Source organism: Emydura macquarii, unplaced genomic scaffold, assembly GCF_026122565.2.
Source record: "Emydura macquarii macquarii isolate MOO-44397 ecotype Brisbane River unplaced genomic scaffold, CSIRO-AGI_Emac_v2 contig_1253, whole genome shotgun sequence".
Classification (NCBI taxonomy): Eukaryota; Metazoa; Chordata; order Testudines; family Chelidae; genus Emydura; species Emydura macquarii.
In genome coordinates, this window is record NW_027131390.1 from 94,667,549 (window position 1) to 94,693,717 (window position 26,169).

Sequence of the window (26,169 nt, forward strand, 5' to 3'; positions counted from 1 at the left end):
TTTTAATCAGCAGTCATTATATAATCTAGAAAAGACTTAAAACAATGTTGTGATGAAAATTATGTATTGTTTAAAAATCAATTAAACTAAGTAATCTATTAAACTAATCAATTAAACTATTTTAAGATTACTTCATATTTGTATTGCATTTTTTACCCATTTTTACCCATACATCTCAAAGCAGTTAAAGATAATTATTAACTTCATTTTACAGATGAGGTACCTGAGGCACAAAAAATTTAATTACCCAATCCACAACCACTGTATTTCATTGCTATGATCAATCTCCACTTGCCCATAGGTCCTTTTCTAGATTTCTTACATTTGCATCAGCTTCTAGATTATGTAGAGACATTGGACTCATCTTTAACTATACTGACTTCAATTAAAGTTATATACATTTAGGCCAATATTTACTTTAAATCACCACAACCTATGAAACCAGAGAAACAACCACCACCAATAATTATCTTTTTAAGTTAGGGTCCTAACCTTCAGAAACCAAAATTGAAGTTTTCATTCTTAGCAAGTTATTTTCTTCTTCTAATGGGGTGTAAGAAAATCTTTCTGTAATGTATTTGATATATATTATGGTACAACTGTAATTGACTTTGTTAAAAGTCACCACCAGATAATGCTGTGTCATTGCTGAACTAAATAGCCCAAATTTATGCCAGATTTTGAAATGTATACAAAAGTACTAAAGACAGAACTTTGTTTGTTGAGAAATGTTTATCAGATCTTCATTTTATACAGAAGTTCTGTTTATGATGTTAATATTTCCTGTGTTTTTGCAATACGTTTTAATATATTTTATTTCCCTTTTATATTTGGTGCAGGATAGTGAGGATTTAAGGGGAAGGCAAATGTTTAATGAATCCTTGCTGAAGACAGGATAGATAGCACTGACTAAAGCCAGGCATAATACAAACAAAGCACTCACATCTTTTTACTTTCCTACACAGCACTACCTATTGTCTTAACCACTACATTCACTCTAGTTTAAGCCCTGAAATTCTCCAGAGCAGAGAATGCCAATTGTGTCATATTGGCTGATCACGTTAGAACATGTCTAATATGCACTAAACAGGCTATCAAATTTATTCGTCTTTCTACTCCAATAGAATTTGAACCCAGGTCTTCTGAAGCAGACAAAGTGCTGTTTATAGATACAGAATAAATTAGCAGCTAGCACACCTCTGACTCACAGAATCTTGTAGAATGAGTACATAGTTCAATCTTCCCTGGGTTCTGCAGTAAGACAGTTCATATTACTGGGTTTTACTCTGAATTAAGTGTAAACTTCATTTCTAACACTGCCAACTAAAAACACCAGAAGAAAGATTAATATAATCCACAGGCTTTATTACTGAATTGGTTCTAATTAGAGGGATATCAATGTAAAGTTTCCCATGAGTTTGCCATGCAGCTTTGACAGAATTGTTGAACTTGGACTGAAGCATTTCTGAATTGTAACTCTGTTCTTCTCCCATAAAATAGCAAATTGATTTATTCTGACAAGTGTTTACATGTACTTTCACAGGATATAGAATAAATTCCATTAGCTAGGAAAGACCCTCTATAACTTGCCTCTGAAGGCTTCACAACTAGAAGTCCAAGATCTTCATTTAATTTCCAATATGAATTTTATTTCTGTACAAAGTTAAACACACAGTGGGCCTAATCATGTAGCCACTCTCAGTATGCAACACCCATTGCAGTCAATAGGAGTTCTGTGTACAGAGGAGTTACAAGATTAAGCCCTACGTCTATGTATTAACTAACAGGCAAACCGGTACTTTGCTGCTACATAAAACTGTTTACTTGTACAGATTTATTATACCTGTCTTAGACAGCTTGCCTGTGCTTTTGCTGCTTCCAGAGCTATCTCCTCTTGTCAGAACTGAAATCCCACTGAAGCTGCTGGCTTTCGTTACAGCTGGCTTCAAATTGCGGATGGAACTATCAGAATCCGTGCTGCTCCAGGGACGGGGTTCAGAGTACTTCAGCTCATTCTCAGTACTGCTCTGATGGCTGTTGGCTGATCTCCCTGAAGCTTCCTTATTGACTCTGTAATTTATAAACTAAAAACTTTTAACACATGCATTACTTTCAAAATGAGGAAGAAAAATGAAGGTGAAATGCATCTTTGAGATTCAAAATAATGCACTAAATACCTAAATATCTGCCGCCTTTGCTGTGTATTATTAGTTTCCTCCTCTTGGATTCTGTTAACATTTAAAAAAAGATAGTTTAGTATTTATTAGGAAAATGTAAATAGGAACTAATTTAAATTGTGAATACTCTTACCTTTTGTCAATTAGATAATTCTCTTGGGAACACAGGGACTGAGAAAAAAGTATAGAATAAAATTTAATTTTAATTATTTGCTTTAATGGTGCATAGAGACCCTAATCAAGATGAGAGCCTATTGTGTTATGTATGGCAGTGTTTCTCAATCATTTAAGTAGCAAATACCCCCTAACTTCTGAAGACTTTAATAAGTACCCCAACACTCAATATTCCACGAGATTTTATATTTAGATTGTGATCCATATGTTGGAAGAAGGGCTGAGTATATAAGGCCATGATATGACAGATGTCAGATCTAGTGTGGGTAGCATTACCACCTTTACATCATGGGTGCACAGCTCAAGTGTGTACTTGGGCTAGAGGTGATGTTGGTCAAAGCTAGGAGGCTTTGCGCGGCATGTCAATGCTGGGGAATATAAAGTGCTGCACCAAATTTTTTGCCATAGATTTGAGAGGCGGAAGGGGTGAGAGAGACAGGAAAAGAAGGTAACTGGTAAAATCTGGGGCAGTCATAGTTGTCATTTTCACTGCTCAGCTAGAGCAGTGAAATTGACAAGTTTTCTGGGCACTGGGCTTTGAGCCAGGAAGGGGGGGCTGCCACCTGGGCAAGTTGCAGGCGGTTGCTGCCTGGCTGCCAGTCCGGGAGGTGGGCAACTGCCACTCAAACCGGGCTGGGGCAGAGGAGGCTTCTATGCCAGCTAGGACCCAGGAATGTGAGCAGGGAGCTGATGCCCGTGTTCAAGCCGGGGTGCTGGAGGCTGTCCCTCAGCTCAGAGCCGGGGTGCGGGTGGCTGCCACCCCGCTCGTGAGACTCAGGAGCGTGGCCCCAGGCATCCATCTAGGAGCTGGGACCTGGTGGGAAGCGGGTGGCTGCTGCCCGCCTCCCGCAAGAGCTGGCAGCTGCCACTCACTTCCCAGCTGGGAGCTGTGACAGGGCGGGAAGCGAGAGACTGCAGCCTGGCTTCATGGGACTGTGGCAGCTGCTGCCCGCTTCCCAGCTGGGACTGGGTGGGAAGCAGGCTGTTGCAGCTTGGCTTCCCCAGAAGTTGGCAGTTGCCGCCGCCTCCCCTTCACTCAGTTTTTCCCCGGGTACCCCTGACTGTCTCGTGTACCCCCAGGTTGAGAAACTATGATGTATGGTATATACACATAGTGATTGCCTCTGCTCTGCTCTGAAGAGCTTACAATCTAAGCAGACAAGTCTCATGACTCCCAGACTATACTAGTCTATGCAGCTTTTATACAGCCTGCATCACTGTTGTATCTGAGCACTTTCCAGAAGAGCATTTAGTCTGAAGTCCAGTCCATTATATCACACTGCCTCAAAAACTGAGCTGTTATCTATGTTACACAGTTTCCATTTAAGAAAAAAAAAAATCTTACTGAGTACAATAATTTACACCTGATGGCGAAAAAACTGAACAAGGTAGAACTGTTTACAGCAAATATAATTTAGTGCTAAAATATTGTTACAACTGTGCATGTACTTACATTTTAGAGTAATTTTTCAAAGGTTACGAAAGAAAGTGAGAAAGGATTGATTGTATGATGTAATGATGAAACTTTAAAATAAGAAAGTCACTTACTCGCAATATTGTTCTCTGAAAATATTATCTGACTGAATTCCTAGCCTGGGGCCTTGTGCTTCTAGCTTAACACTTCCAAATCTCTTAGTGGTTTTGACTTTTGAAGACATTGTTAGATTTATCACACACAGACCAACAAAAGACTAATTTAACAATGCATGACAACTTAATTTTTCAAAGCAGCACTGATGCAAACAGGACTCACACCTCAATCTATTCAAAGCAGCACTGAAGCAAACAGGGCTCATATCTCGATCCATCAAAGCAGCACTGAAGGTAATAAGGCTCACAAGAAAATGCTCCTGTTAAAAGGAGAGTCTGAGGCCACACACAGGATATGTCTACATAGCAAAGAAAAACCTGCAGCTGGCCCGTTCCAGCCAATTCAGGCTGCAGGGCTGTTTCACTGCTGTGTAGACTTCCAGGCTCTAGGACGCTGCAGGGTGGGAGAATCCCAGAGCAAAGGTTCCAGCGGGAGCCCTGAAGTCCACATAGCAACGAAACAGCCCTGAAGCGCAATCCCCCTGTGAGCCAGAGTCGGCTGGCACAGGCCAACCAGGGGTTTTTCTTTGCTATGTAGACATACCCTGGCCCTCTGCATCTCCTACAATGTATTTAAATATATCCAAAGACAGACAACAATAAACCTCAAGCTTTCTATGGAAATGGATGGTTCAGAATATGAAAGGATACCAAAATTAAAGAACTTAAAAAAAAAAAAAAAAAAAGACTAATTATCTGCCAAGTTCCATTGGAGAACTAAGGAATTACTGGGGCAAACAGTTGTTGGTGGCTTGTATTTTTCTGGTTAGGTTTTTGTGCTGTATTGAGCTTTAAGAAAGAACAGTTACTTACCTTATAACTGTTGTGTTTCGAGATGTGCTGCTCATGTCCATTCCCAATTTAGGCATGTGTGCATGCCACATGCATTGGTGCCGGAAAACATTTCCCCCCCCCAGTGGTACCCATACAAGCCAGGTCTAGCGCCCCCTGCTGTGGTAGACACATGCACTCTGCATATAGGCACTGCCGGCTCCCTTTTCCTCTCAGTTCCTTCTTGCTGGAACTCTGATTGAGGGGAAGGAAGGTGGGTGTGGAATGGACACGAGCAACACAACTCGAAGAACAATAGTTACAGGGTAAGTAACTATTCTTTCTTCTTCAAGTGCTTGCTCATGTCCATTCCCAATTTAGGTGACTCACCAGAAGTGTCTCCAGAGGCAGGCAGGAGTTCGTGGATGTGACACTTGAAGCATTGCTCTACCCGAAGCCAACAACCTCCCAAGCTTGCTGTGTCAAGGCATAGTGGGACGCAAAGGTATGTACCGATGACCAAGTAGCTGCCCTGCAGACGTCCTGGATGGGGACGTGCACCTGGAAGGCTGTAGATGATGCCTGCACTCTCGTTGAGTGGGCTGTCAAGGACACCAGAGGCATGATGCTGGCCTGCTCATAACAGGCTCGGATGCAGGCCGTGATCCACTTCAAGATACATTGTGAGGAAACCAGCAGTCCCTTCACCCAGTCCGCAACCGCCACAAAGAGTTGTGTTGAACAACGAAAAGGTTTGATTCTGTCAATGTAAAATGCCAGGGCCCATCTCACATCGAGAGAATGCGGGAGCTGTGAGGTTTGTGACAAAAAAAACACAGGTAGGAGAATGTCCTGGTTAAGATGAAAATGAGAGACTACTTTAGGCAAAAGGCAGGGTGTGGGCATAGTTGGACCTCGTCCTTATAAAACACTGTGTAGGTGGTTCTGATGTTAATGCCTGGATCTCCGACACTCGCCTGGCAGACGTAATAGCCACCAGGAAGGCGACCTTCGAGGACAGGTACGTAAGGGAGCACGAGGCCATGGGTTCGAAGGTGGTCTGGTGATTCTGGAGAGGGCCAAGTTCAAGTCCTGCTGAGGAGAAGGCTCCCTTATTGGTGGGAAAAGCCTTTCTAATCCCTTAAAGAACCTGACCATCATATCGTGTGAAAAGACTGTTCTACCTTCCACTAAAGTCTGGAAAGCAGATATGGCTGCTACATGGACCTTGACAGATGAGAAGGCCAATCCCCCTTGTTTCAGATGGAGCAGATACTCCAAAATTGTTGGGATCGATGTCTCAGTTGGGGACAAGCCATATTCGGTCACCCAGTAGGTGAAGCACTTTCACTTAGCCCTATAGGTCGATCTGGTCAATGGCTTCCTGCTTTCCAGGAGCACACCCTGAACTTAGGTTGAGCAGGCTTGCTCCTCCTGACTCAGACATGGAGCATCCATGCCTTCAGATGAAGGGAGGTCAGTTCCAGGTGGAGCAGGTGACCTTGATCTTGACACAGGAGATCCGGTCACAGCAGCAGGGTCCAATTCCTGGGTCCCACCAACTCTAAAAGCATCCTGGTCCAATGTTGTTGGGGCAATACTCATGCTACAAGTATGACCCGTGCCTTGTCTCTCTTGACTTTCAGGAGGACTTTGTGGATCAAAGGTATCAGCAGGAAGGCGTACAGGAGGTTCCCTGACCAGAAAAGGAGAAAAGCGTCGGTGATGGAGCCTGCACTGAGTCACTGATGGGAACAGAAGCAACGGCACTTCCTGTTGGCCGTGGTGGCAAAGAGGTCCAGTCGGGGATTGCTCCACCTTTGGAAGATGCAAGTCGCTACCTCTGGACGGAGGGACCACTTGTGGTGAGGGCAGGACCTGCTGAGATGGTCCGCCAAAAAGTTGTTGACCCCTGGAAGATGAGCTGCTATTGGGTGAATATTGTGACTGATACAAAAGTCCCCAAAACGCATGGCCTCTTCGTACAGGGCTGGGGATCGGGCCCCACCTTTTCTGTTGATATAGTACACAGAGGCCGTATTGTCTGTACCACCTTGTTGGCGAGATGTGGTAGAAAAACTGCACAGGCTAGACGAATTGCCCTGAGCTCTATGATATTGATGTGCAACTGCAGTTCCCCTGAGGCCCAAGTGCCTCGGGTCTTCAGGAAACCAATGTGAGCTCCCCACCCGAGGTCCAAAGCATTGGAAATTAGTGTTACCAATGGCTGCGGCTCTTTGTAGGGCATTCCCAAGAGGACGTGACCTGGACTTGACCACCATCCCAGGAAGATAAGTATTTTGGGGGGGGACCATGAGCATCCTGTCCAGGTGGTGCCTGACAGGAGAATACATGGACACCAACCCCACCTGGAGGGATCTAAGGTGCATTTTGGCATGGGGAACCACACAGGTGCATTCCGCCATTTGGCCCAGGAGGCTGAGGCATACCCTCACTGTTGTGAGGAGGGTGAATTGAAATGCAAGTTATAATATCTGCCATTGCCAGAAATCTTTCCTCTGGAAGGAATGCTTTGGCCCTGGATGAGTTCAGCATCACTCATAAATTCTATTCTTTGCACAGGGACTAATATCTATTTTTGTTCATTTATTAGGAGGCCTACTGCCTTACAAACGCTTCGGGTGATTATGATGCTGGCCTGAACCTGAGACCTTGCCCTGCCCCTGATGAGCCAGTCATCCTGCACTCCCCCCTCTTGAGGTAGGCCGCTACCACCATCATCACTTGGTGAAAACCCTTGGTGCAGTTAAGAGGCCAAAAGGGAGCACTGCGAATTGGTAATGGCCGTTTCCTACCATAAACCTCAGGAACCTCCTGTGACCAGGGAAGACTGCAATATGAAAGTAGGTGTCCTTTAAATACCAGTCGCCAGGATCCAGAAAGGGAATGATGGTGACTAGGGAGACCATACAAAATTTCAGCTTTCTGAGGTACTTGTTGAGGCGCCTCAAGTCCAGAATAGGCCTCAGCCCTCCCTTTGCCTTTGGAATCAAGAAGTAATGGGAGTAAAACCTTTGACCTCGGAGGTCTCTGGGAATCTCTTCCACTGCACTCACCTGCAAGAGTGCTCGGACTGCCTGCTTGAGGAGTTGCTCATGAGAGGGGTCCCTGAAGAGGGACAGGGAGGGTGAGTGGGAAGGCGGGAGTGAGGCAAACTGGAGAGTATAATCAATAGCCACAGTGCTGAGCACCCATTGGTCCAATGTTACGGTAGCCCTGGCTGGGAAAAACTGGCTAAACAAAAAGAAAACAGAAGGGGAATCGGAACCATGAATGGAACTGGTAGGTCGCTCGCAGGTGCGCCTTCAAAAGGCCTGTTTTCTGCCCTTATTATGATGTCTAGAGCCTGGTCGAGGGTCAACAGATGACAAGCAGCCCTGGTGCCTTTTGTAACCATTGTTCTTCTTACAGGAATCTCTGTGGGGGTGATCCCCAGAACGTTGCTCATGCTGGGGTTTGAAGTGCCTCCTAGAAGAGTAGCCCTCGAGTCCTTCATGCCATGTAGCCTGGAGTCTGTCTGCTCGGCAAAGAGGGCTGTGCCATCAAAGGGGAAGTTCTGAATAGACTGCTGGACCTCTGACGGGAGACCCGAGAATTGCAACCATGACACCTGCCTCATAGATGTCGCTAAAGCCATCATGCTGGCTGCAGAGTCTGCTGCGTCGGAAGCCGCTCGCAGAGATACCCTGGTGACCAATCTCCCTTCTTCCAAGATGGCCTTGAACTCCTGTTTGGAGGAGGGGGACAATGAGTCAGCGAACTTGTCCAGCAACTGCCAGATATTAAAGTGATATCTTCTAAGCAGCGCCTGCTGGTTTGCCACTCACAGCCGCAGGCTGGCCATGGAATAAATTTTTCAACCAAACAAGTTGAGTCTTTTTGCATCCTTATGCTAGGGGTCAAGCTGACTTTCCCGTCTGTCCCTTTTGTTGGTGGCTGTGACCACCAGGGATCCCGGCATGGGGTGGGTGTAGAGATATTCAAATCCTTTAGCCGGTACATAATATTTTCTTTCTGCCCTCTTAGACGTGGGGGGCAGGGAGGCCAGGGTTTGCCACAGTGCCTTGGCCAATTTAACAACCCCCTCATGGACCAGGAAGGCTACTCTGCTGGGAGCTGCCGAGGCCAATATCCCAAATAGTTAATCTATTTGCTTGTCCAACTCCTCTATTTTGAGGCCCAAGTTGAAGATGACCCTTTTCAATAGGTCCTGGTGCACCTTAAAATCATCCAGCGAGACCGCAGATGAGGGTCCCGCGTCCGCCTCGTTTGGCGACAAGGAGGAAGAGGCCTGTATCTGAGATAGGGGAGGTGCCTCTGCTCTGGGCGGAAGCCCCGGAGCCTGAGGTGTGTGAACCTTCATGGTCTGAGTCGGAGTCCAGGTGCAGTGCTGCGCTTTGAGGAATGGAAGACCACAATACTCATGTTCCTCTCATGGAACAGGCCTGCAGAATCCCAGAGGAAAAACCCCCCATCAGTACGGCTTCAGTCCAGGCCATTGATCTTGTGGCCACGCCCCCACTGGTGGCACCGTAGGGAAACCGGGTACCAGAGCTGGGGCTTGTCTGGTTTGGACAACCTCCTCACTGTCCGAGGATGAGGTTCTGCTGTCCGATGGCCAGAGTGGAACCGCCTCCACATATCTTGCGGTGCTGTATGAAACACATTGATGCGCTGGCACCGGTGAGCAACATGGAGAGCCCGAATGATGGATATGTTCTTGTCCTGGGGTTTCCTATATGAACCAGGCGAGTGGGGTCGCGGTGCCAGGGAAACATGCCGTGAGTCCAGCAACCTATGTTGCTCCATGGCTACATAACAGTGCTCTGTTTGGTGCCGGTCCTCTGGAGATTGGCAGCAGGAGCCCGATTTGCCCGCACCCTGACCTAGAGAGTGTGGTCTCAACTCCAGGGACCACCTGCAAACCAGTGAATGGTGCTTCGGTGATGGGGATTGTTGAACAGAACTGTTTCTTGATAGACTGCCCCTAGATGCTGGTGCAGAATCTCAGTGTGGTGCCCTGCCATCGCTTGGCATCTGCAGTCCCAGCAGCGTCTGGAGGTCCTTCATCGCCTGGAAGGCCTCCAGAGCCAACAGCACCACTAGGTGATGAGAGCCTTAACCACTATCCGGAGTCGGTGGAGGACCCACTGCCAGGGTTGACACCTGCAGAGGTGAGGGACCCTTCTGAGGTGGGGAGGGTTGGCAGACTGATGCAGGTTTCTCCAGGTCTCCCCATTAGCCTTCTCCACAGGACAGCATCCACATTCCGTGCAGGTCTTCTTTGACCTCTTCTTTGGAACCGAAGAAAGAGATCTGTGCCGAGAGGAGTCAGAGGGCGCCAGAGGGACATTGTGTGCCATGACCAACATGCTCGGTGCAAGTCTGACCTGACAGGCTCTAACACTGGTTTAAGAGCCGACTCCATCAGGATGGCCCTGAGACAGATATCCTGGTCTTTCTTAGTCTGCGGGCGAAAGCTTTTACAGATTTTACACCTCTTACAGATGTGGGCTTCCACCAGACACTTTAGACAACTTTGCTGAGGGTCGCTCCTCAGCATAGGCTTCTTACACGAAGTGCAGGGTTAAACCCTGGGGAACGAGGCATGCCCCGACCCCGGGATTCGAACAACTAACAAACTAAAACTAACTCTATACACTAAAACAATGAATAAACCACTAGGTTTAGCGAAGAAAAACTTGAGAAGGCAAGAGACATTCCAGCACCATCACTGGTGGCAAGAAGGAACTGAGAGGGAGGGGGAGCCGGTGGCGCCTGTATGCGGGTACATGTGTGCACCACTTCAGAGGGAGCTAGAGCTGGCTTGTATGGGTACCACCAGTGGAAAAAGTTTTCCTGCACTGGTGCATGTGGTGCACGCACACACCTAAATTGGGAATGGACATGAGCAAGCACTCAAAGAACTATTCTGTGTAGCAGAGTTCAATAGACTAATCAGTTTCAGTCAGGCACTGAATGTCATAATTAATGGTTCTGAATAAAGATTGTAAAACAAAGAACCCAAAACATTGCGTTAATTAGATTATTTTTGTTATTTTGTTTCTCTTTTTATTAATTAATGATTACATTAAAAACATGGGATTATGGGATTTTGAGGGACACCACAGGTTTTTGCCATTTTTTTTAAACTTGTATGTGATATGTAAAGCAGGTCTAAAAAAGGTCTCTCTCACTATCAAGGTTATTTTTTCCTGCTTGTTCTTGTTTTAAACCAAGTCTAAATTCTTCTCTGTTTTAATAAAATGAGTCATGGGAATGGTGAATCTTTAACAAACATATCTTTTCTAAAACCAATTTACAAGGTGTTTGAACTAAACATGGTTAAGACAAAAAACAAAAAAAAGGTTCTAAAGTGACTGAATAAAATTCACTTCTCTGCTCAGTTAATCAAGTTTCATCTGCTTGATATCTGTCAAACTTACTAGTTCTCTAGCCATCCATACTGTCTTTCAGGAAAAACAGACTAGACAAACCCCAAAGTTCTAAATCTCAAACATAAAACTACTTTAAAGTGTAGTGTTTGAAAGTACATAAAATAACTTAAGTCAAAAGTATTACAGGGATGTTTTACTTATCCCAGAAACAAGCAAGCATTATAAACCAAGGAAGTTCACAGTTACGATTAAATTAAATCCAAATATGTTAAGGTATGGAAATGCATAGTTAAGCCATCCAAATCACCTTAAGTCTGTCTGGGTAATAATGAAATGCAATAACCTTATAATTAGAGTTAATCCATTTTAGTACTTTTAATCCCCCCTGGTAAAATTCAAATGATTTTTAAAGATGCAGGGTGTTTTTGTTTTTTTGTTTGTGGATTTTTTTTTTTTATTAAATAATTCCCCCACACACCCACACCCAAAAATGGAGACGGCCATGAAGATCATAATTCTAACAGGGAACCCCTTTGTTGACTGCAGTTGAAAAGGAATTTATAAGGAACATATAAGAGGGTGCTAAGGAACTAGAGTCTGATCTGCGCATTAGACATATTTCAAGGTGACACAAAAGATCAAATACTTCTAAAACCACAGAAGTTTCTGCCACTCTCAGGCTAGAAGCTAGAGATTAAAAATCCAGTCCTAACCTCACCCTAACAGAATGACTCTGGTAACAATTTTAATTAATCAAACAGAACTGCAAAGGACCTCCTAAAACATCAGAGTTCAGTCCCCTGATATTGCAGACAACGCTGTCATATAATACCATTCATAAATATATCAAATGCCATCTTAAAACCAGTCAGATTGTTTGTCCCACTCCTCCTACTGAAAAGCTGCTCCAGAACCTGTCTCCTCTAATGATGAAAAATCTTTTTCTAATCACCAGCCTAAATTTATTCATGGAAAGTTTATATCCTCTTGTGCTTATGCCAACTGTCCCTTTAGCTTAAATAGCTCTTCTTCCTCCCTGGTATTTACACCTCTCTCTCTCCCGATGTGTTTATAGAGAGCAATCATATCCTTCTCAGCCTTCATTTTGCTAGGCTAAACAAGGGAAGTTCTTTTAGTCCCCTCTCAAAGTAGGCTCTCCATTTCCCTAATCATCCTATTATTCCTTCTCTGCACCTGTTCCAGTTTCAATAATCTTTCTTGACCATGGGTACGGTTAGGATTGTGTCATAGTTATTTTTAGTAAAAGTCACGGACCGGTCATGGGTAATACACACAAAAAAAAAAAAAAATCACAAAAGCCATGACCGGTCCCTGACTTTTACTAAAAATAACAGGGCAGCAGCTGGAAGCTGCCCAGGGGGGAGGAGGAGGCGCAGCTGGGAGTTGGAAGAAGGGGGATAGGCACAGTGCCTGGGAGCAGGGCAGGGAGGGAGGGTCGAGGCTGGGATCTCCCCCACAGTGGCTGACTGCTGCAGGGTCCTCACACTGCCTGCCATAGCTGGGGGCAGCAGGATTTCCCCACAACCTGTAGTGACTGGGAGTTGAGGGGTCCCCTCATGGTTCCCAGGCGCCCCAGTTGTTAGCTACAGCAAGTGGTAGGGACCCTGGTGCTCAGAGTCTCCATCGGTGGTAGAGGGAATCCGGCGCTCTGAGCTGCTGTGGACAACAGAAGGACCCTGGAGCTCTGAGGGCCCCCCACTGCCCAGAGCTGCAGAGCCACCACCTGCACCGGCTTGGAGCTTAGGGTTCCGGGATTCCTTCACAGTGGCTTGGGGCCATGGGATACCCCCTGCCGCCCAGCGCTGAGCCACTGGGTCCTTGCCGCCCAATGCCAGCTCCAAGTCTCAGGGTCTCTACCACCCGCTCCAAGTTATGGGACGGGAGTCACTGCTGCTGCCAGGGGCTAGGAACTGGGGGCTCGGAGCTGGGGATCCCCACAGCCACTGAGAGCTGCTACCCCGAGAGCTCCACAGCCCTCAGAAGGTGACAGCTTCTGTCCTGCAACCTGAGGTCACAGAGTGCAAGCTGAAAAGGCTAATTTCATGGAGGTCTCTGAAAGTCACAGAATCGGTGGCCTCCATGATAAAGTCTTATCCCTAACCATGGGTGACCAGAACTGTACACAGTATTCCAAATGAGGTTTCACCAGTGCCTTCTACAATGGCATTAATACTTCCCTATCTCTACCAGAAATACCTCACCTAGATAGATCCTAGAATCATAGGACTGGAAGGGACCTCCAGAGATCATCTAGCACAGTCCCCTGTACTTATGGCAGGACTAAGCATTATCTAGACCAGTGGTTCTCAACTTCTTTACCACTGTGGGCCACATATGCAACTTTCTAAATGTTGTGTGGGCCGCACCCACACAAAATATATCCTAAGGCTCTGAAGATGTCATATAGATCGCAGCTGTGTGCTGATTGGGCCATGGGTTGAGAACCATTGATCTAGACCATCCCTGACAGGTGTTGTCGAACCTGCTCTCAAAAATCTCCAATGATGGAGATTCCACAACCTTCCTAGGCAATTTATTCCAGTGCTTAACTACCCTTACAGTTAGGAAGTTTTTCCTAATGTCTAACCTAACCTGCCCTTGATGCAATTTAAGCCCATTGCCTCTTGTCTTATCCTCAGAGGTTAAGGAGAACATTTTTTCTTCTTCCTCCTCCTCCTTGTAAAACCTTTTATGTACTTGAAAACTGTTATGTCTCCCCTCAGTCTTCCCTTCTCCAGACTAAACAAACCCATTTTTTAATATCTTCTCTTATAGGTCATGTTTTCTAGACCTTTATCATTTTTGTTGTTCTCCTCTAGACTTTCTCCAGTTTGTCCACATCGTTCCTGAAAGTGGTGCCCAGAACTGGATACAATATTCCAGTTGAGGCCTGATCAGTGTGGAGTACAGTGGAAGAATTACTTCTCGTGTCTTGCTTATAACACTCCTGCTAATACATACCAGGATGATGTTTGCTCTTTTTTTGCAACAGTATTACACTGTTAACTCATATTTAGCTTGTGATCCACTATGACCCCCAGATTCTTTTCTGCAGTTCTCTTTCCTAGGGAGTCATTTCCTGTTTTGTATGTGTGCAACTGATTGTTCCTTCCTAAGTGGAGTACTTTGCATTTGTCCTTATTGAATTTTATCCTATTTACTTCAGACCATTTCTCCAGTGTGTCCAGATCATTTTGAATTTTAATCCTATCCTCCAAAGCACTTGCACCCTTCCCAGCTTGGTGTTGTCTGCAAACTTTATAAGTGAACTCTTTCTGCCATTATCTAAATCACTGATGAAAATATTTAAAGGAACCGGACCCAGAACTGATCCCTGCAGAACCCAAATTGATTGTGAACCACCGATAACTACTCTCTGGGAATGGTTTATCAACCAGTTATGCACCCACCTTATAGTAGCTCCACCTACATTGTATTTCACTACTTTGTTTATGAGGTCATGTAAGACAGTATCAAGAGCCTTACTGAAGTCAAGATATACCACATCTACAACTTCCCCCCATCCACAAGGCTTGTTACCCTGTCAAAGAAAGCTCTCCGGTTGGTTTGACACAATTTGCTCTTGACAAATCCATGCTGGCTGTTACTTATCACCTTATTATTTTCTGGGTATTTGCAAACTGATTGCTTAATTATTTGCTCCATTATCTTTCAGGATACTGAAGTTAAGCTGACTGGTCTGTAATTCCCCAGGTTGTCCTTATTTCCGTTTTTATAGATTGGCACTATATTTGCCTTTTTCCAGTGCTTTAGAATCGCTCCCATCTTCCATCACTTTTTGAAGATAATTGCTAATGGCTCAGATATCTCCTCAGTCAGCTCCTTGAGTATTGTAGGATGTATTTCACCAAGCCCTAGTAACCTGAAGACATCTAACTTGTCAAAGTAATTTTAACTTGTTCTTTCCCTATTTTAGCCTCATATTCTACTTCATTTTCACTGACATTCACTATGTTAGATGTCCAATCGCTACTAACCTTTTTGGTGAAAAACAAAAAAGTAATTTAGCACTTCCGCCATTTCCACATTTTCTGTTATTGTCCCGCCCCCGATTGAGTAACGGGCCTACCCTGTCCTTAGTCTTTCTCTTACTTCCAATGTATTTGTAGAATGTTTTCTTGTTACTTTTTGTGTCTCTAGCTAGTTTAATCTCATTTCGTGCCTTGGTCTTTTTACTTTTGTCCATACATACTTGTGTTATTTGTTTATATTCATCCTTTGTAATTTTGACCTAGTTTCTACTTTTTGTAGGACTCTTCTTTGAGTTTCAGATTATTGAAGATCTAGCTAAGCCAGGATGGTCTCTTGCCATACTCCCTATCTTTCCTACACAGTGGGATAATTTGTTAGTTTCTGCCCTTAATAATATTTCCTTGAAAAACTGCCAACTCTCTTGAACTGTTTTTCCCCTTAGATTTGCTTCCCATGGGATCTTACCTACCAACTTCCTGAGTTTGCTGAAGTCTGCCTTATTGAAATCCATTATCTTTATTGTTCTGTTTTCCCTCCTACCATTCCTTAGAATCATGAACTCTACCATTTCACGATTCCTTTCACCCAAGCTACCACCTTCCACTTTCAAATTTTCAACCAGTTCCTCCCTATTTGTCACACATGCTGTTTTTCACATAGCATCACACTAATGGTTCAGTCATTCTACAATCAACTAGTCCACTCAGATCTTTCTACTCCTCTGTCATTTCCAACTCATGAGCCCCCAGTTTATATTAGAAATTCTTGTTGTTAGTCTCAAAGTGCATGAGACATTCCTTTTTTTTTTTTTTTTTTAAACTCCAATACTCATCATCCAATCCTTCCTGTACTGATGATGCCTCCCAACTTTGGGTGACTAGCAGATTTCATTAATACACTCTTACTTTTGAGCCAAGATAATAAATGAAAACATTAAATAAGGTCAGTCCCAAAATTGTTTCTCGAGGAGCTCTACCAGTAAACTCCCTCCAGCCCGAGAGTTCGCCTTTCAGCACAATTCACTGTCACCCCTTTAGCCAGGTCCTTATCCAGTTTGCAGTTCTTGTACTAAACCCCATCTTCTCCAGAATTAACTAATAATTTTTCATGTGGAACTACATCAAAAGCTTCACTGAAGTTCAGTGAGATTAGATCTACTGCATTCTCCGGACCAAAAAAATTAGTTATCTTAATCAAAGAAAGATATCAGATTAGTTTGGCACGATCTGCCTTTGGTGAACTAATGTTCCATTTACTTCCATATCTTTAAATATTTTTTCCTTCAACATTTGTTCTGAAGCCTTCATACTATTGGAGGTCAAACAAATGGGTCTGTAGTTGCCTGGATCGCTCCTTCCCTCCCACTTCCCTTCTTAAATATAGGTACTATGTTTGCTATTCTTCAGTTATATGTTCCCATCCCAATTGAATAATTTATAATAGCAATTTCCTGTGCCAGTTTTCAGCATGTTGGAATGGAGATTATCTGGTCCCACTGACTTGAGTGCATTAAGATCTTTGAGTTTTGCTTCCATCTTGGATGTGGCAATTTCTTTTATATTCCACCTTTGCCTCCATGTTCCACATTACCATCCTTTTTGAAAACTGAGGCAAAGTACTCATTTAAGTTTGTGGGTCATATTTGGACCTCTACCCCATCCTTGCTGCATAGTAGTCCCATTTCTTTTGTTGTTCAATATTATTTATATGGCTTAAAACCAATGGGAAGAGGTTTTTTTTAAATTTCCTTTGCAAAGTCTAACTCATCTTGACTTTTGGCAATTTTCAGTTAATCCCTACAATTTCTGGTGATCAGTTTCATTCATTTTAGGCTCTCTCCTTACCCCTGTAATACTCCTGTTTTTGAGGTGGTTATTCATCCAATTAGGTCTGTAGTCCTTCCCTTCAATTTTTTTTCACTTGCTTGGGATGTCAATACAAGTTATTTTTTACACCATTGACAAAGAAATTCCAAGCCTCCAGATTTAAGTCTCTTTAATCTAATCTTGTTTAACTAGCTCCTTTAATTTCTCAAAATCTGCCATTTTAAAAATAAAAAACGTTCCCTATCTAGGTATTTTTAAAAAATTATCCTTCCATTTAATTTAAACTGAAGCAACTCCTGATCGCTTGATCCAATGCTATATTTTTATGACCATCTCTTCTATAACGGCCTCCCTACTTTCCAAAACCAAGTCTAAAACAACATCACCTCTTGCTGGTTATTTGGTGAAGAAAATTGTCCACTATTACATCTAGGAGCCTTACCATTATTAGAAGAATTTGCTCTCCAATCTATACCTGGGAAATTAAAGTCTCTCATAATGACACAATTTCTGGGAGTAGTTATCTTTCTAATATTACAAATAGATTTGTACTCTATCCATATTCAAATTCAACACTGCAGGGTCTATATTAGACCCTTAGCCCTACTCCAGCAGGCCCTCTTTTACAATTCTTTCCCAAACTGATTTTGGCTCAAATCAATTCATACTATCTTTTCTTATTTCTTTACAGCTTACCACATCATTGATGTACAGTGCTACCCAACAACTTTTTCTTTCCTTTCTTTCTTTCTCCTGAACAGCTTATATTCTTCAATACCTGTATTTTACTCATGACTATTATTCAACCATGTTTCTGTGATCCTGATAATATCTGGTTTCACATCCTGTACCAGTAATTCTAGTTCCTCCATTTTGTTGCCCAGGCTCCTCACATTACTATACACAAATCTCAGCTACTTCTCCCTGCTTTTCACCCAATTTCCTAGCTCGATTAGTTACAGTCTTTTTGCGGTCTATACTCCTACCCTGTGGTGTTCAAATAGCTATTTTTGAACACTAAGTGTAAAATAATATTAGATCAACATGGACCCCTACTGTCAGACAGATACAATAAAGTAATATAGTGATCTGAAAAGAAATCATGATCTCCCAACCTTTTCACTCAACCATACTAAGCAACCATTAAGGGCTTATATGACAGTGTGGAATGATTATGGACCACTGAAGAAAATATCACATTTTCAAGATATTTCATATATTTGGTCAATATATTAATGACTATTCAAGTGAATCCAAAGGCAAGAAAACTATATGTAAAAACTCTAATCCTAAAAATTATTTATCTAAAGCATTCAATATCCACATGCAAACAACAGAAAGGGACCACACAGTGAGTGAGAGGCTCAGACTCTGCCGAAGTTCTGAAATATAGCCTGGGCAGCAAGAAGGAACTGAGACACAATTGGGATCGCCTCATCCTTTATACTCTCAGGTGGGAGGCATGAAGACACTTCGGGCTTGTCTACACTTATCTCCGAGATTCAGCAGCAGTTGACCAGAGTTACACAAGCAACGCAAAAAACTTGCGTAACTTCCATTGACTTCTCTGCTTCTGTTCTGCACGCCGTCTTCACTGCACTGCGCCGATGGGAACCGTGTTCCCGTCGATGCAGCGCTACGCCACTTGAAAAGGTGGTCTTAATACGTCGATTTCTGGATCGACTGAGCGGATCTTCACTGACCACTCAGTCAATCCAGAGAACTCCACTGACGGCGGCAAATTTGCCGCCATCAGTGAAGATGTAGCCTTAGGGTGCAGGCACAGCACAAATTCACTGTTGGCCAAAAGAATCCAAACTCAAGCACATGGCACAAGCACACCAGCAGTAATATATTTGGACAAGTGTTTGAAGAACCGTTCTGAACATTTTGGGTTGAACAATTGTTTTTTGTTTTAGGTTAATTGCTTTCTAAAGGAATAATACAGATGAAAAGGAAAATGTACTAATTAAGATAACAAAAAGATATTTTTTGTGGTAAATACTATAGAAGTCAGAATAATTTGTTAACAAAAGGTTGTTCTTTTTTGCTGATGGTCAAAGTGGATGAATAAAATGCTTTTCAAAATATATGGGTGCAGCAAAAGTAGTCCACCAAAGTTTATTCTCCTCATTTCAGAATGAGAATTTGTTTTTTTAGTTTTTTTGTATGGATAACTCAAAAAAGCAATTATGTAAAAGATAGCTTTTTAAACAGATGTCATTCCTGTATGTTTTTTTATTTATGCTTATTTTACTAACAAACAAGGTTGAATTCCAGTTAGCACTGCAGAGTTAATGCTACTCTGGCACAGTGAATTGGATACTTTCTTTACTTGCTTACACATTATCATAATGATCATCCTTACCATCAGATCCTGTTAATTAAATATTGCTTTTGCTGCATATAGATGGAAAGCTACGTCATTAAAAAGAAAAATCCTGTAAAATATGAATTATGGGTACATTTATATATGAAACTGTCAGACTAAAATTTTCCCAAGACTAAGATGCAATGAGCTTTCCTTTTGATTTAATACGTACATCTTGTGCAAATATTCGTTCTCTAGCTCTCTGGTATTCTTCTTCTCGTTCTTCTATGGATTTGCTTCTTCTGTCATCTTTTAATCGTATTCGCATCTAAATTAAATTAAGTGGTTAGATTAAGTGCCAATTTCTACAAAAAATAGCATGAATTTATAATCAAGCCACCAATATGAAAATATTAAAATTTCATACATTTACCTGGTTATCATCTTTGTCTAAACTAGAATTATCTCTTTTAAGGATGTACCGTTTCTGAAAATCATCACTTTTCTCATCCTTTATATGCTCACAAAACTTTTGATCAGGTCTAAGGAAATGATTAGGAAAAAGTTATTAATCATTTCTCTGAAATGTGATCTTAGAAATACATAAATCCATATATTATATAAGACACTAACACCAAGTCTAACCATTTGAGAAACATTCTATTAAAATATTACTTATACAAAATATTACAATTTGACCGGAGTGGTGGGCTTCAGTAACAAGCTACTGACCTGCAAACTCAAAAAATATTAGAAGTATAAAATGCTTCTTTACTTGACAACTCTTGCTGCCATGAGACATACCAAACCTGTTTCTAATACAGACCTATTCTTCCTTCAAAGTAGGTTTTCAATTTCCAGTGAAAGTATCAAGCAAGCAGGTGTCACCAGGGACTCAGAAGTGTCCCACAATCCATAGTTGCAGCAATGCAAGAGAATTTGGGACATGCATGAAACTGAATGATAAGCATTTACTGTTAAAGCTACTTAAACAACCAACTACCACCAAGCCTACTTCAAGGGAAATTAGAATATAAGGAGATGGGAATGATGGAAAACAAATAAAACTTTTAAAATAAACATTAGAAAAAGCAAGAAGAGGAAGAACGCAGTCATGCATGCAAGCAGGAGTCTTGCAAGAACGCAGGAAGATGACGAAGCTAGAGTTCACTACAGTGTTTTAACTGCCTTATGAATGGATCAAGCATGAGATCCCCCTCCAAACTACTATTAGATACCTAAAACTGCTGAGTACAATGGAAATTATGCTAAATTATTTATAGTCACATGATCTGTTCTCAGACAACTAGAAGGAATTTGGCTATTGAAGGGTATACCATATACATGGTCTGTATTTCTTTTTTTTTTTTTTTTTTAGTTATTACTCAGGGCATTTGTATAAGAGCAGGATTTTTTTTTTCTTTGTAACGTGAACTGAAGTACTTTTAACCAAACCTAACTAAATGGTTGCTGGATGCCCTAACATAATTAGCAGGCATTTCAGAGAACCTTTAGACTGTCTTACCTCTTTCTTTTAAAGGTCCCTGAATTTACTGCCCTGCAATCACCAACTTCCCACTCCACTGAGACGTCCCAGTGTGCACTGGGTTGTTGATATCAGTAACATCACTGATCGACGCTGGAGCGGGGAATCTGCCTATGAGGAAAAGGTAAGTTTGGTTTTATTCAATATGGAGCAGATCTCCAAGATTTTCTTTCTAAATTCTTATTTTATATCCCAAGTGATTTAAAATAAGAATACTGAAAACCTTAAAGAATCATCCTACCGTCTATAGGTTAGATGAAATGCCTGCTAAGTAGTAATTGTGTTTATTAGGACTTCCAGAGACCATTCACAACATTTTTGAGTGGTTTGTTTTGTTTTTTGTATTTTTAAATTTCAGTTTGCAATTAAAAGTTCTTCTGCTACTGCTGTTTATTCTCCACTTCAAGTAATCATAATCCTCGGTTTAAGAGATCAGACTTGGTGGGCATGGAAATGCCTGATTTAAGAAATATGGAATTGTAACTTCAGGTAGAGAATGTATAGCAAAACCAAACAGATTCAAATATTTAGTAAAATATATTAACTATATACTTAAATATATATTATATAGTAAAAATATTTAGTACCTTGAAATTCTATACACTTTCCATCTTAAAAGTAACATACAAACATTTATTGGTGAAACCTAATGCCCCTCTGAGAGTGTTACTATTCCCATTTTACAAATTACAAAATTGAGGTAAATGGATTAGATTATTTTGTGGCCAAAAAACCAGAGGGAAACCATGTTAGCATTGGGATTAGAACTCAGGTCCTCCCAGCTCCTAGATTTGTGCCCAAACCACTAGAACATACCTCTCAAAGATCCTGTTTCATGCAAATATACTGAGTAATAAAAACCACTAAAAAGTACAAGAAAATGTATTGGTAGAATGGTTCAGAGAGAACTGCTTTGTGTTGTAAATCTTCAGTTTCAAACGGGTTTAACATATCAGCAGGGTTAACTCAGCCTTTATATCTCTTAGACAGACAGACAGACAGACAGACAGGGAGGGAGGGAGGGAGGGAGAGAGAGAGAGAGAGAGAGAGAGAGAGAGAGAGAGAGAGAAAGTAAAAGACAGACAGGTCTTTTGGATGAAACATCTACTGTGTGTGGATATTGAAGATCTCATGATTCCATGTCTCTTTATATAATAATAGGATTTGCCCTGTGTCCTTGGCAAGAATGTCCCAACTCCCCATAGATATATATATATAGCTGTGGTTGCCAATGTAGCTAATACTTCAACCCAAATATATCTATTCATTACTTGGCAGTGGGATGAAAGTTAAGATATTATTATTGAAAACTGTTTTCAAAGTTGTCCAACTGTTCTTTAAATCTGGCTTCTTTAATTCTGAACACAACCAGAACACTAAAAAATTTAATCAAATTCAAAACCATTTAGAGAGAGAAAACTGGCAAGGGCAGTTGTACAATTAGAAATTAAAATAGTAACAAAGTAAATAGGGCCTTCAAGCAATGCTGGAGACTTCTCACAAGCCCCCTACCACCATCAAGTGGGCCTCCATATGACAGAAACAAAAATTCAATGAGATCCCTTATCATTTCACTTGTCACAAGCTGTGCTATCTTTGTAGTTCAGGGCTGGTGCTTATTCTCACAGGAAAGCAACACGGAATGTATCTAGAACTAATGGTGTGTGTTTCTCAGCAGAATTAAAGAAATAACACATGGAAATTTATTTTTAAATACAAACAGACTGAGCCTGTGATGTGACCCAGCCAAGGATGCAATACGTACTCTGATCTCACCAAGAGCTCAGGAGCTTATTAACATGTTTTATACATAGATGTTCATATTCTACATCACATAGCACTGAGTGAACAGTAAAAGATGTCATTAGCACCTGTCCTTTGGAGAGTGAGCCCCCAAGTGTTGACTGACTCTTGAGGCTGCAGATATGGTATCATTGTCTAATTGGCCTTAAGAGTAAATTCACGTACGAAATTTAGAAGAATTCTTTCAAAACTAAGACAACTTACATTCTTGTATTGCTAGTTTTGTTTACTATGACTGACTTGCCACTCTGGTCCACATTATGTTCCAATCCAAAGTAAGCGGCTACTCTGTGCAACAGCATTCTATGGTAAGATGTCATGGGAGGGAACTTTTTGCGTGGAATTCTGGAAAAGAAAAAGACTAGTTTTATAAACAACAAAAATACTTTTGAATAATTTGTTTTGTTAAAATTGCAGCACTTACTCGTTATTACCAATGAAATCTAAAATTTCCTGTTCTAATTTCAGCAGCAGCATTCTGTCCCTGAAAATAAAATACAACACTTATATAGGAAACACTCCAGAATCACAACTATATTAATTTTAAACATGCATAGATAACATCCTTTCTCCTAATGACCAGGCAATGATGGCAGATTGCCAGCAGGACCACAAAGCATCTAATTTGCTAGAGTGTGTGGAATTTTAGATTAGAATTGTTCTGTCATTAGAAACCAGAATACAATGAGCCCTCTCAATTTCTCTCTGCCCATGAGGGTCAGCAGAAAGAACAGTCATTGAGATTACGTGCTCAAATTAAAAGAATGAAACAGCTTCCAATCACTACCATCTTGGTCCCTGCTGGTTGGTATGGGTAAGCAGGACTCCCAAATGGGCATGGATCTCATCTTCGGCTTGTCAGTGATGTCACTGCACAGGTATGCCATCAAGAATGACAGACTTGCTTCTATTGGAAAGCCAGTGCTGTGATCTGTCTGTGGCCGTCTACACTTACCTGTGAGATGGAGTTATGCAAAGTATGCAAAAAACTTGCGTAACTACCGTCAACTGCTGGGCTTCTCTTCTGCACTCCATCTGCACTGCGCCGCGCCAACAGGAACAGCGCTCCCGTTGATGCAGCGCTACGCTACTTGTGTAGCTGGTCTTAGTACGTCGAATTCTGGATCGACTGAGCGGGTCTGCACTGACCGCTCAGTTGATTCAGAGAAATCGATCTGACGGCAGCAAATCTGGATGTTGGGTGAATCACGGAAAGAAATCATATGTTGGTAGTTTGTGTAAGGAGGCCTTCCTCTAGAAGAGGCATAATCCACCCAAAAAGCAGTGGTGTTTTAGTGCCACTCACAAAAGCCTCAATTTCATGAATTTAAGTAATTAAAATAAATTAGGGACAGTTGAACAGTCATTCTTGAATTTCCTTACTATAGTTTTAGCCATTCTATTTGGATACTGAAGACAGGAGAGAGCGACATCTTAAAAACAATAAAAAAAAAAAAAAAAAAAAAAAAAAAAGAACTTTTAAATAGAAAATCAAAACAGAAATTACAACATTTTGTTCAATTCTCTAATGTAAATACACATTTAGGTACATCAAAACACACTCATGACGTGACACAATGAGCTCTGTGAAGTAAACTGATGATTACATTTGGAAAACCATGTACTTGATACTAGACTCTTATGGATTGTGTTAATAATCAGTGTATTGAGAACATTTTTTAAATTAAAAAGCAAACTATTTATATTACTGTCAGATTTCACATAATAATGTAAAATATGCAGTGGTTCCTCTCCCTTGTCCTCTATATTAATTTAAATACAGAGAGAGAGAGAGAGAGAGAGAGAGAGAGAGAGAGAGAGAGAGAGAGTGTGTGTGAGAGAGAGAAAGAAAGAACAAGTACATTTGAACTACTAGTATAACAAATCTCAGGAGCGTTTGGAAAAGTTTAAGGATGTAGTAGTAAAAAAACCCTCAAAACTTATTACATAAGTTTGACGTATACACTGAAAATAAACATACCAAATTAAAATGATGAGAAAGAAACATCTTGCATATCTTTACCTCATGCAGGTGGTCACACAGTTTTCAATAGACTATTAACATGTATAAGGGTTCATAGGACATTTGTGCACATTGTGCAATTGAAGCTTTGGGGCTGGATGTGACTCCCGGATGATCTTCAGTTGTGTTGGGACATGCCCTGGGGCCAGGGGAAGGTGCAGCCCTGAAGAATACAGGGGGAGCTAATACAGTGCAACCCATATACCCTCACTCCCTGTGGAATGCCTTGGCATCCAGGCTGCAGTTCTCCTGCACCACAGCTGCCCTGCCCAAGGCAGGGAGTTTAGGGAAGTGTAAGAGCCTTCAGTCTCCTCCTGGCTGGCAGTGCCAGGAGTCCAGCAGAGGCTGTCCTGCTGGGCAGGGATGCAGGCACCCCAGCCAGTTACCTCCTGTGCAGGTGATGGGTCCCTGGCCAGGAGGCTGCCTGCACTGCTGTCTTAGGCAAGGCCAGGAGGGGAGACAGCTGTCACTGGGTCTCTGCAGCCTCAGAGCAGGCCAAGAGGGAGCCAGGAGAGATGGGGGCTGGTCCCATCTCTGCCTCTTATATTGTCAGTGTAACTGGCACCCCCTTCCCCAAGATGGGGGGGGGGGGCACTCTTCACTGCTACACAAGCTAAAGGATCTCAGCAAACACACTGACCACAGTAGAGCAACTGTCTGGCTCTTCCCTGAGTTAGAAGGGGGAGGGGAATGCATACGATTTGAAAAATTTCTGAGTGGGGCCCTGCCTTGATATGTCATTGAAGTTCAAGTAACAGATATTCTATTCTCTTAGTTAACTGAATTGTATTACTTCTTAACCCCATTAATTCCTTAATGGCTAAATCCTTAAAGGTTATCTGATTCTAGAATCTAGAATTATATTTCTGTATGTGGCTTGCCAAGGTGCCCCAAAATTACTATCCAGCCCACAACAATGAAAACACTGACTACCCAAAGCATGCTCGCATGTGCAATTTCTTACTGTAACTTAGACACTGTGGCGTCTTCTCTACAGGACCAAAACAAAGTAAGGCAATATGTTACAGAATATATATACCCTTGAATTTTTTTGCTCTTTTCATACCTCCATGTACATGAAGAGGTGTTATAAAAACATTCTTTAATAAAAAGTGACTTACATATTTTCATTATTTTTGTGAATTACAGATCTTCATTCTCCATTTCCTCTTCAAATTAAGAACCATGAACACAGAACCATGAATGAAAGATGAAATACTTCATTTTCATATTATTTTTTCAAATATGTCCCAGGCAGGAAGTGAAAGTAGTTACCATCTGATGGCTGTTTGTAACCTACATAACATGATTTTCAATACAGTTCCTCATGTCACTATTACCATAATTATGGATGCAATTGGCATTAATTAGAACCCTTATCTGAAGCCTCAGTAGAGGCACCAATGAATGAATGGGACTGGAAAAAAAAAAAAACTTACTGCACTTTCACCCCTAGAAGCAGTTCATCTAGATCAAGGTTGAGACAAACTGATGGAGAAGGGAGGGGATGCTTGC

At 41.9% G+C, this 26,169-nt stretch overlaps 1 protein-coding gene across 3 annotated transcripts in view; it reads right to left on the reverse strand.

Annotated features, from left to right (window-relative positions):
* R3HDM1 (R3H domain containing 1) overlaps positions 1-26,169 on the reverse strand; it is a 118,735-nt gene that overhangs the window by 62,435 nt on the left and 30,131 nt on the right. For all 3 annotated transcript variants that reach the window (XM_067549525.1, XM_067549524.1, XM_067549526.1), the window contains 7 exons: positions 23,056-23,115; positions 22,836-22,976; positions 19,716-19,824; positions 19,515-19,610; positions 2,311-2,348; positions 2,178-2,228; positions 1,844-2,070 (listed from right to left, as the gene is read on the reverse strand). In XM_067549525.1, coding sequence (XP_067405626.1) covers positions 1,844-2,070; positions 2,178-2,228; positions 2,311-2,348; positions 19,515-19,610; positions 19,716-19,824; positions 22,836-22,976; positions 23,056-23,115 — 722 coding nt within the window. The remainder of the gene's footprint in view (positions 1-1,843; positions 2,071-2,177; positions 2,229-2,310; positions 2,349-19,514; positions 19,611-19,715; positions 19,825-22,835; positions 22,977-23,055; positions 23,116-26,169) is intronic.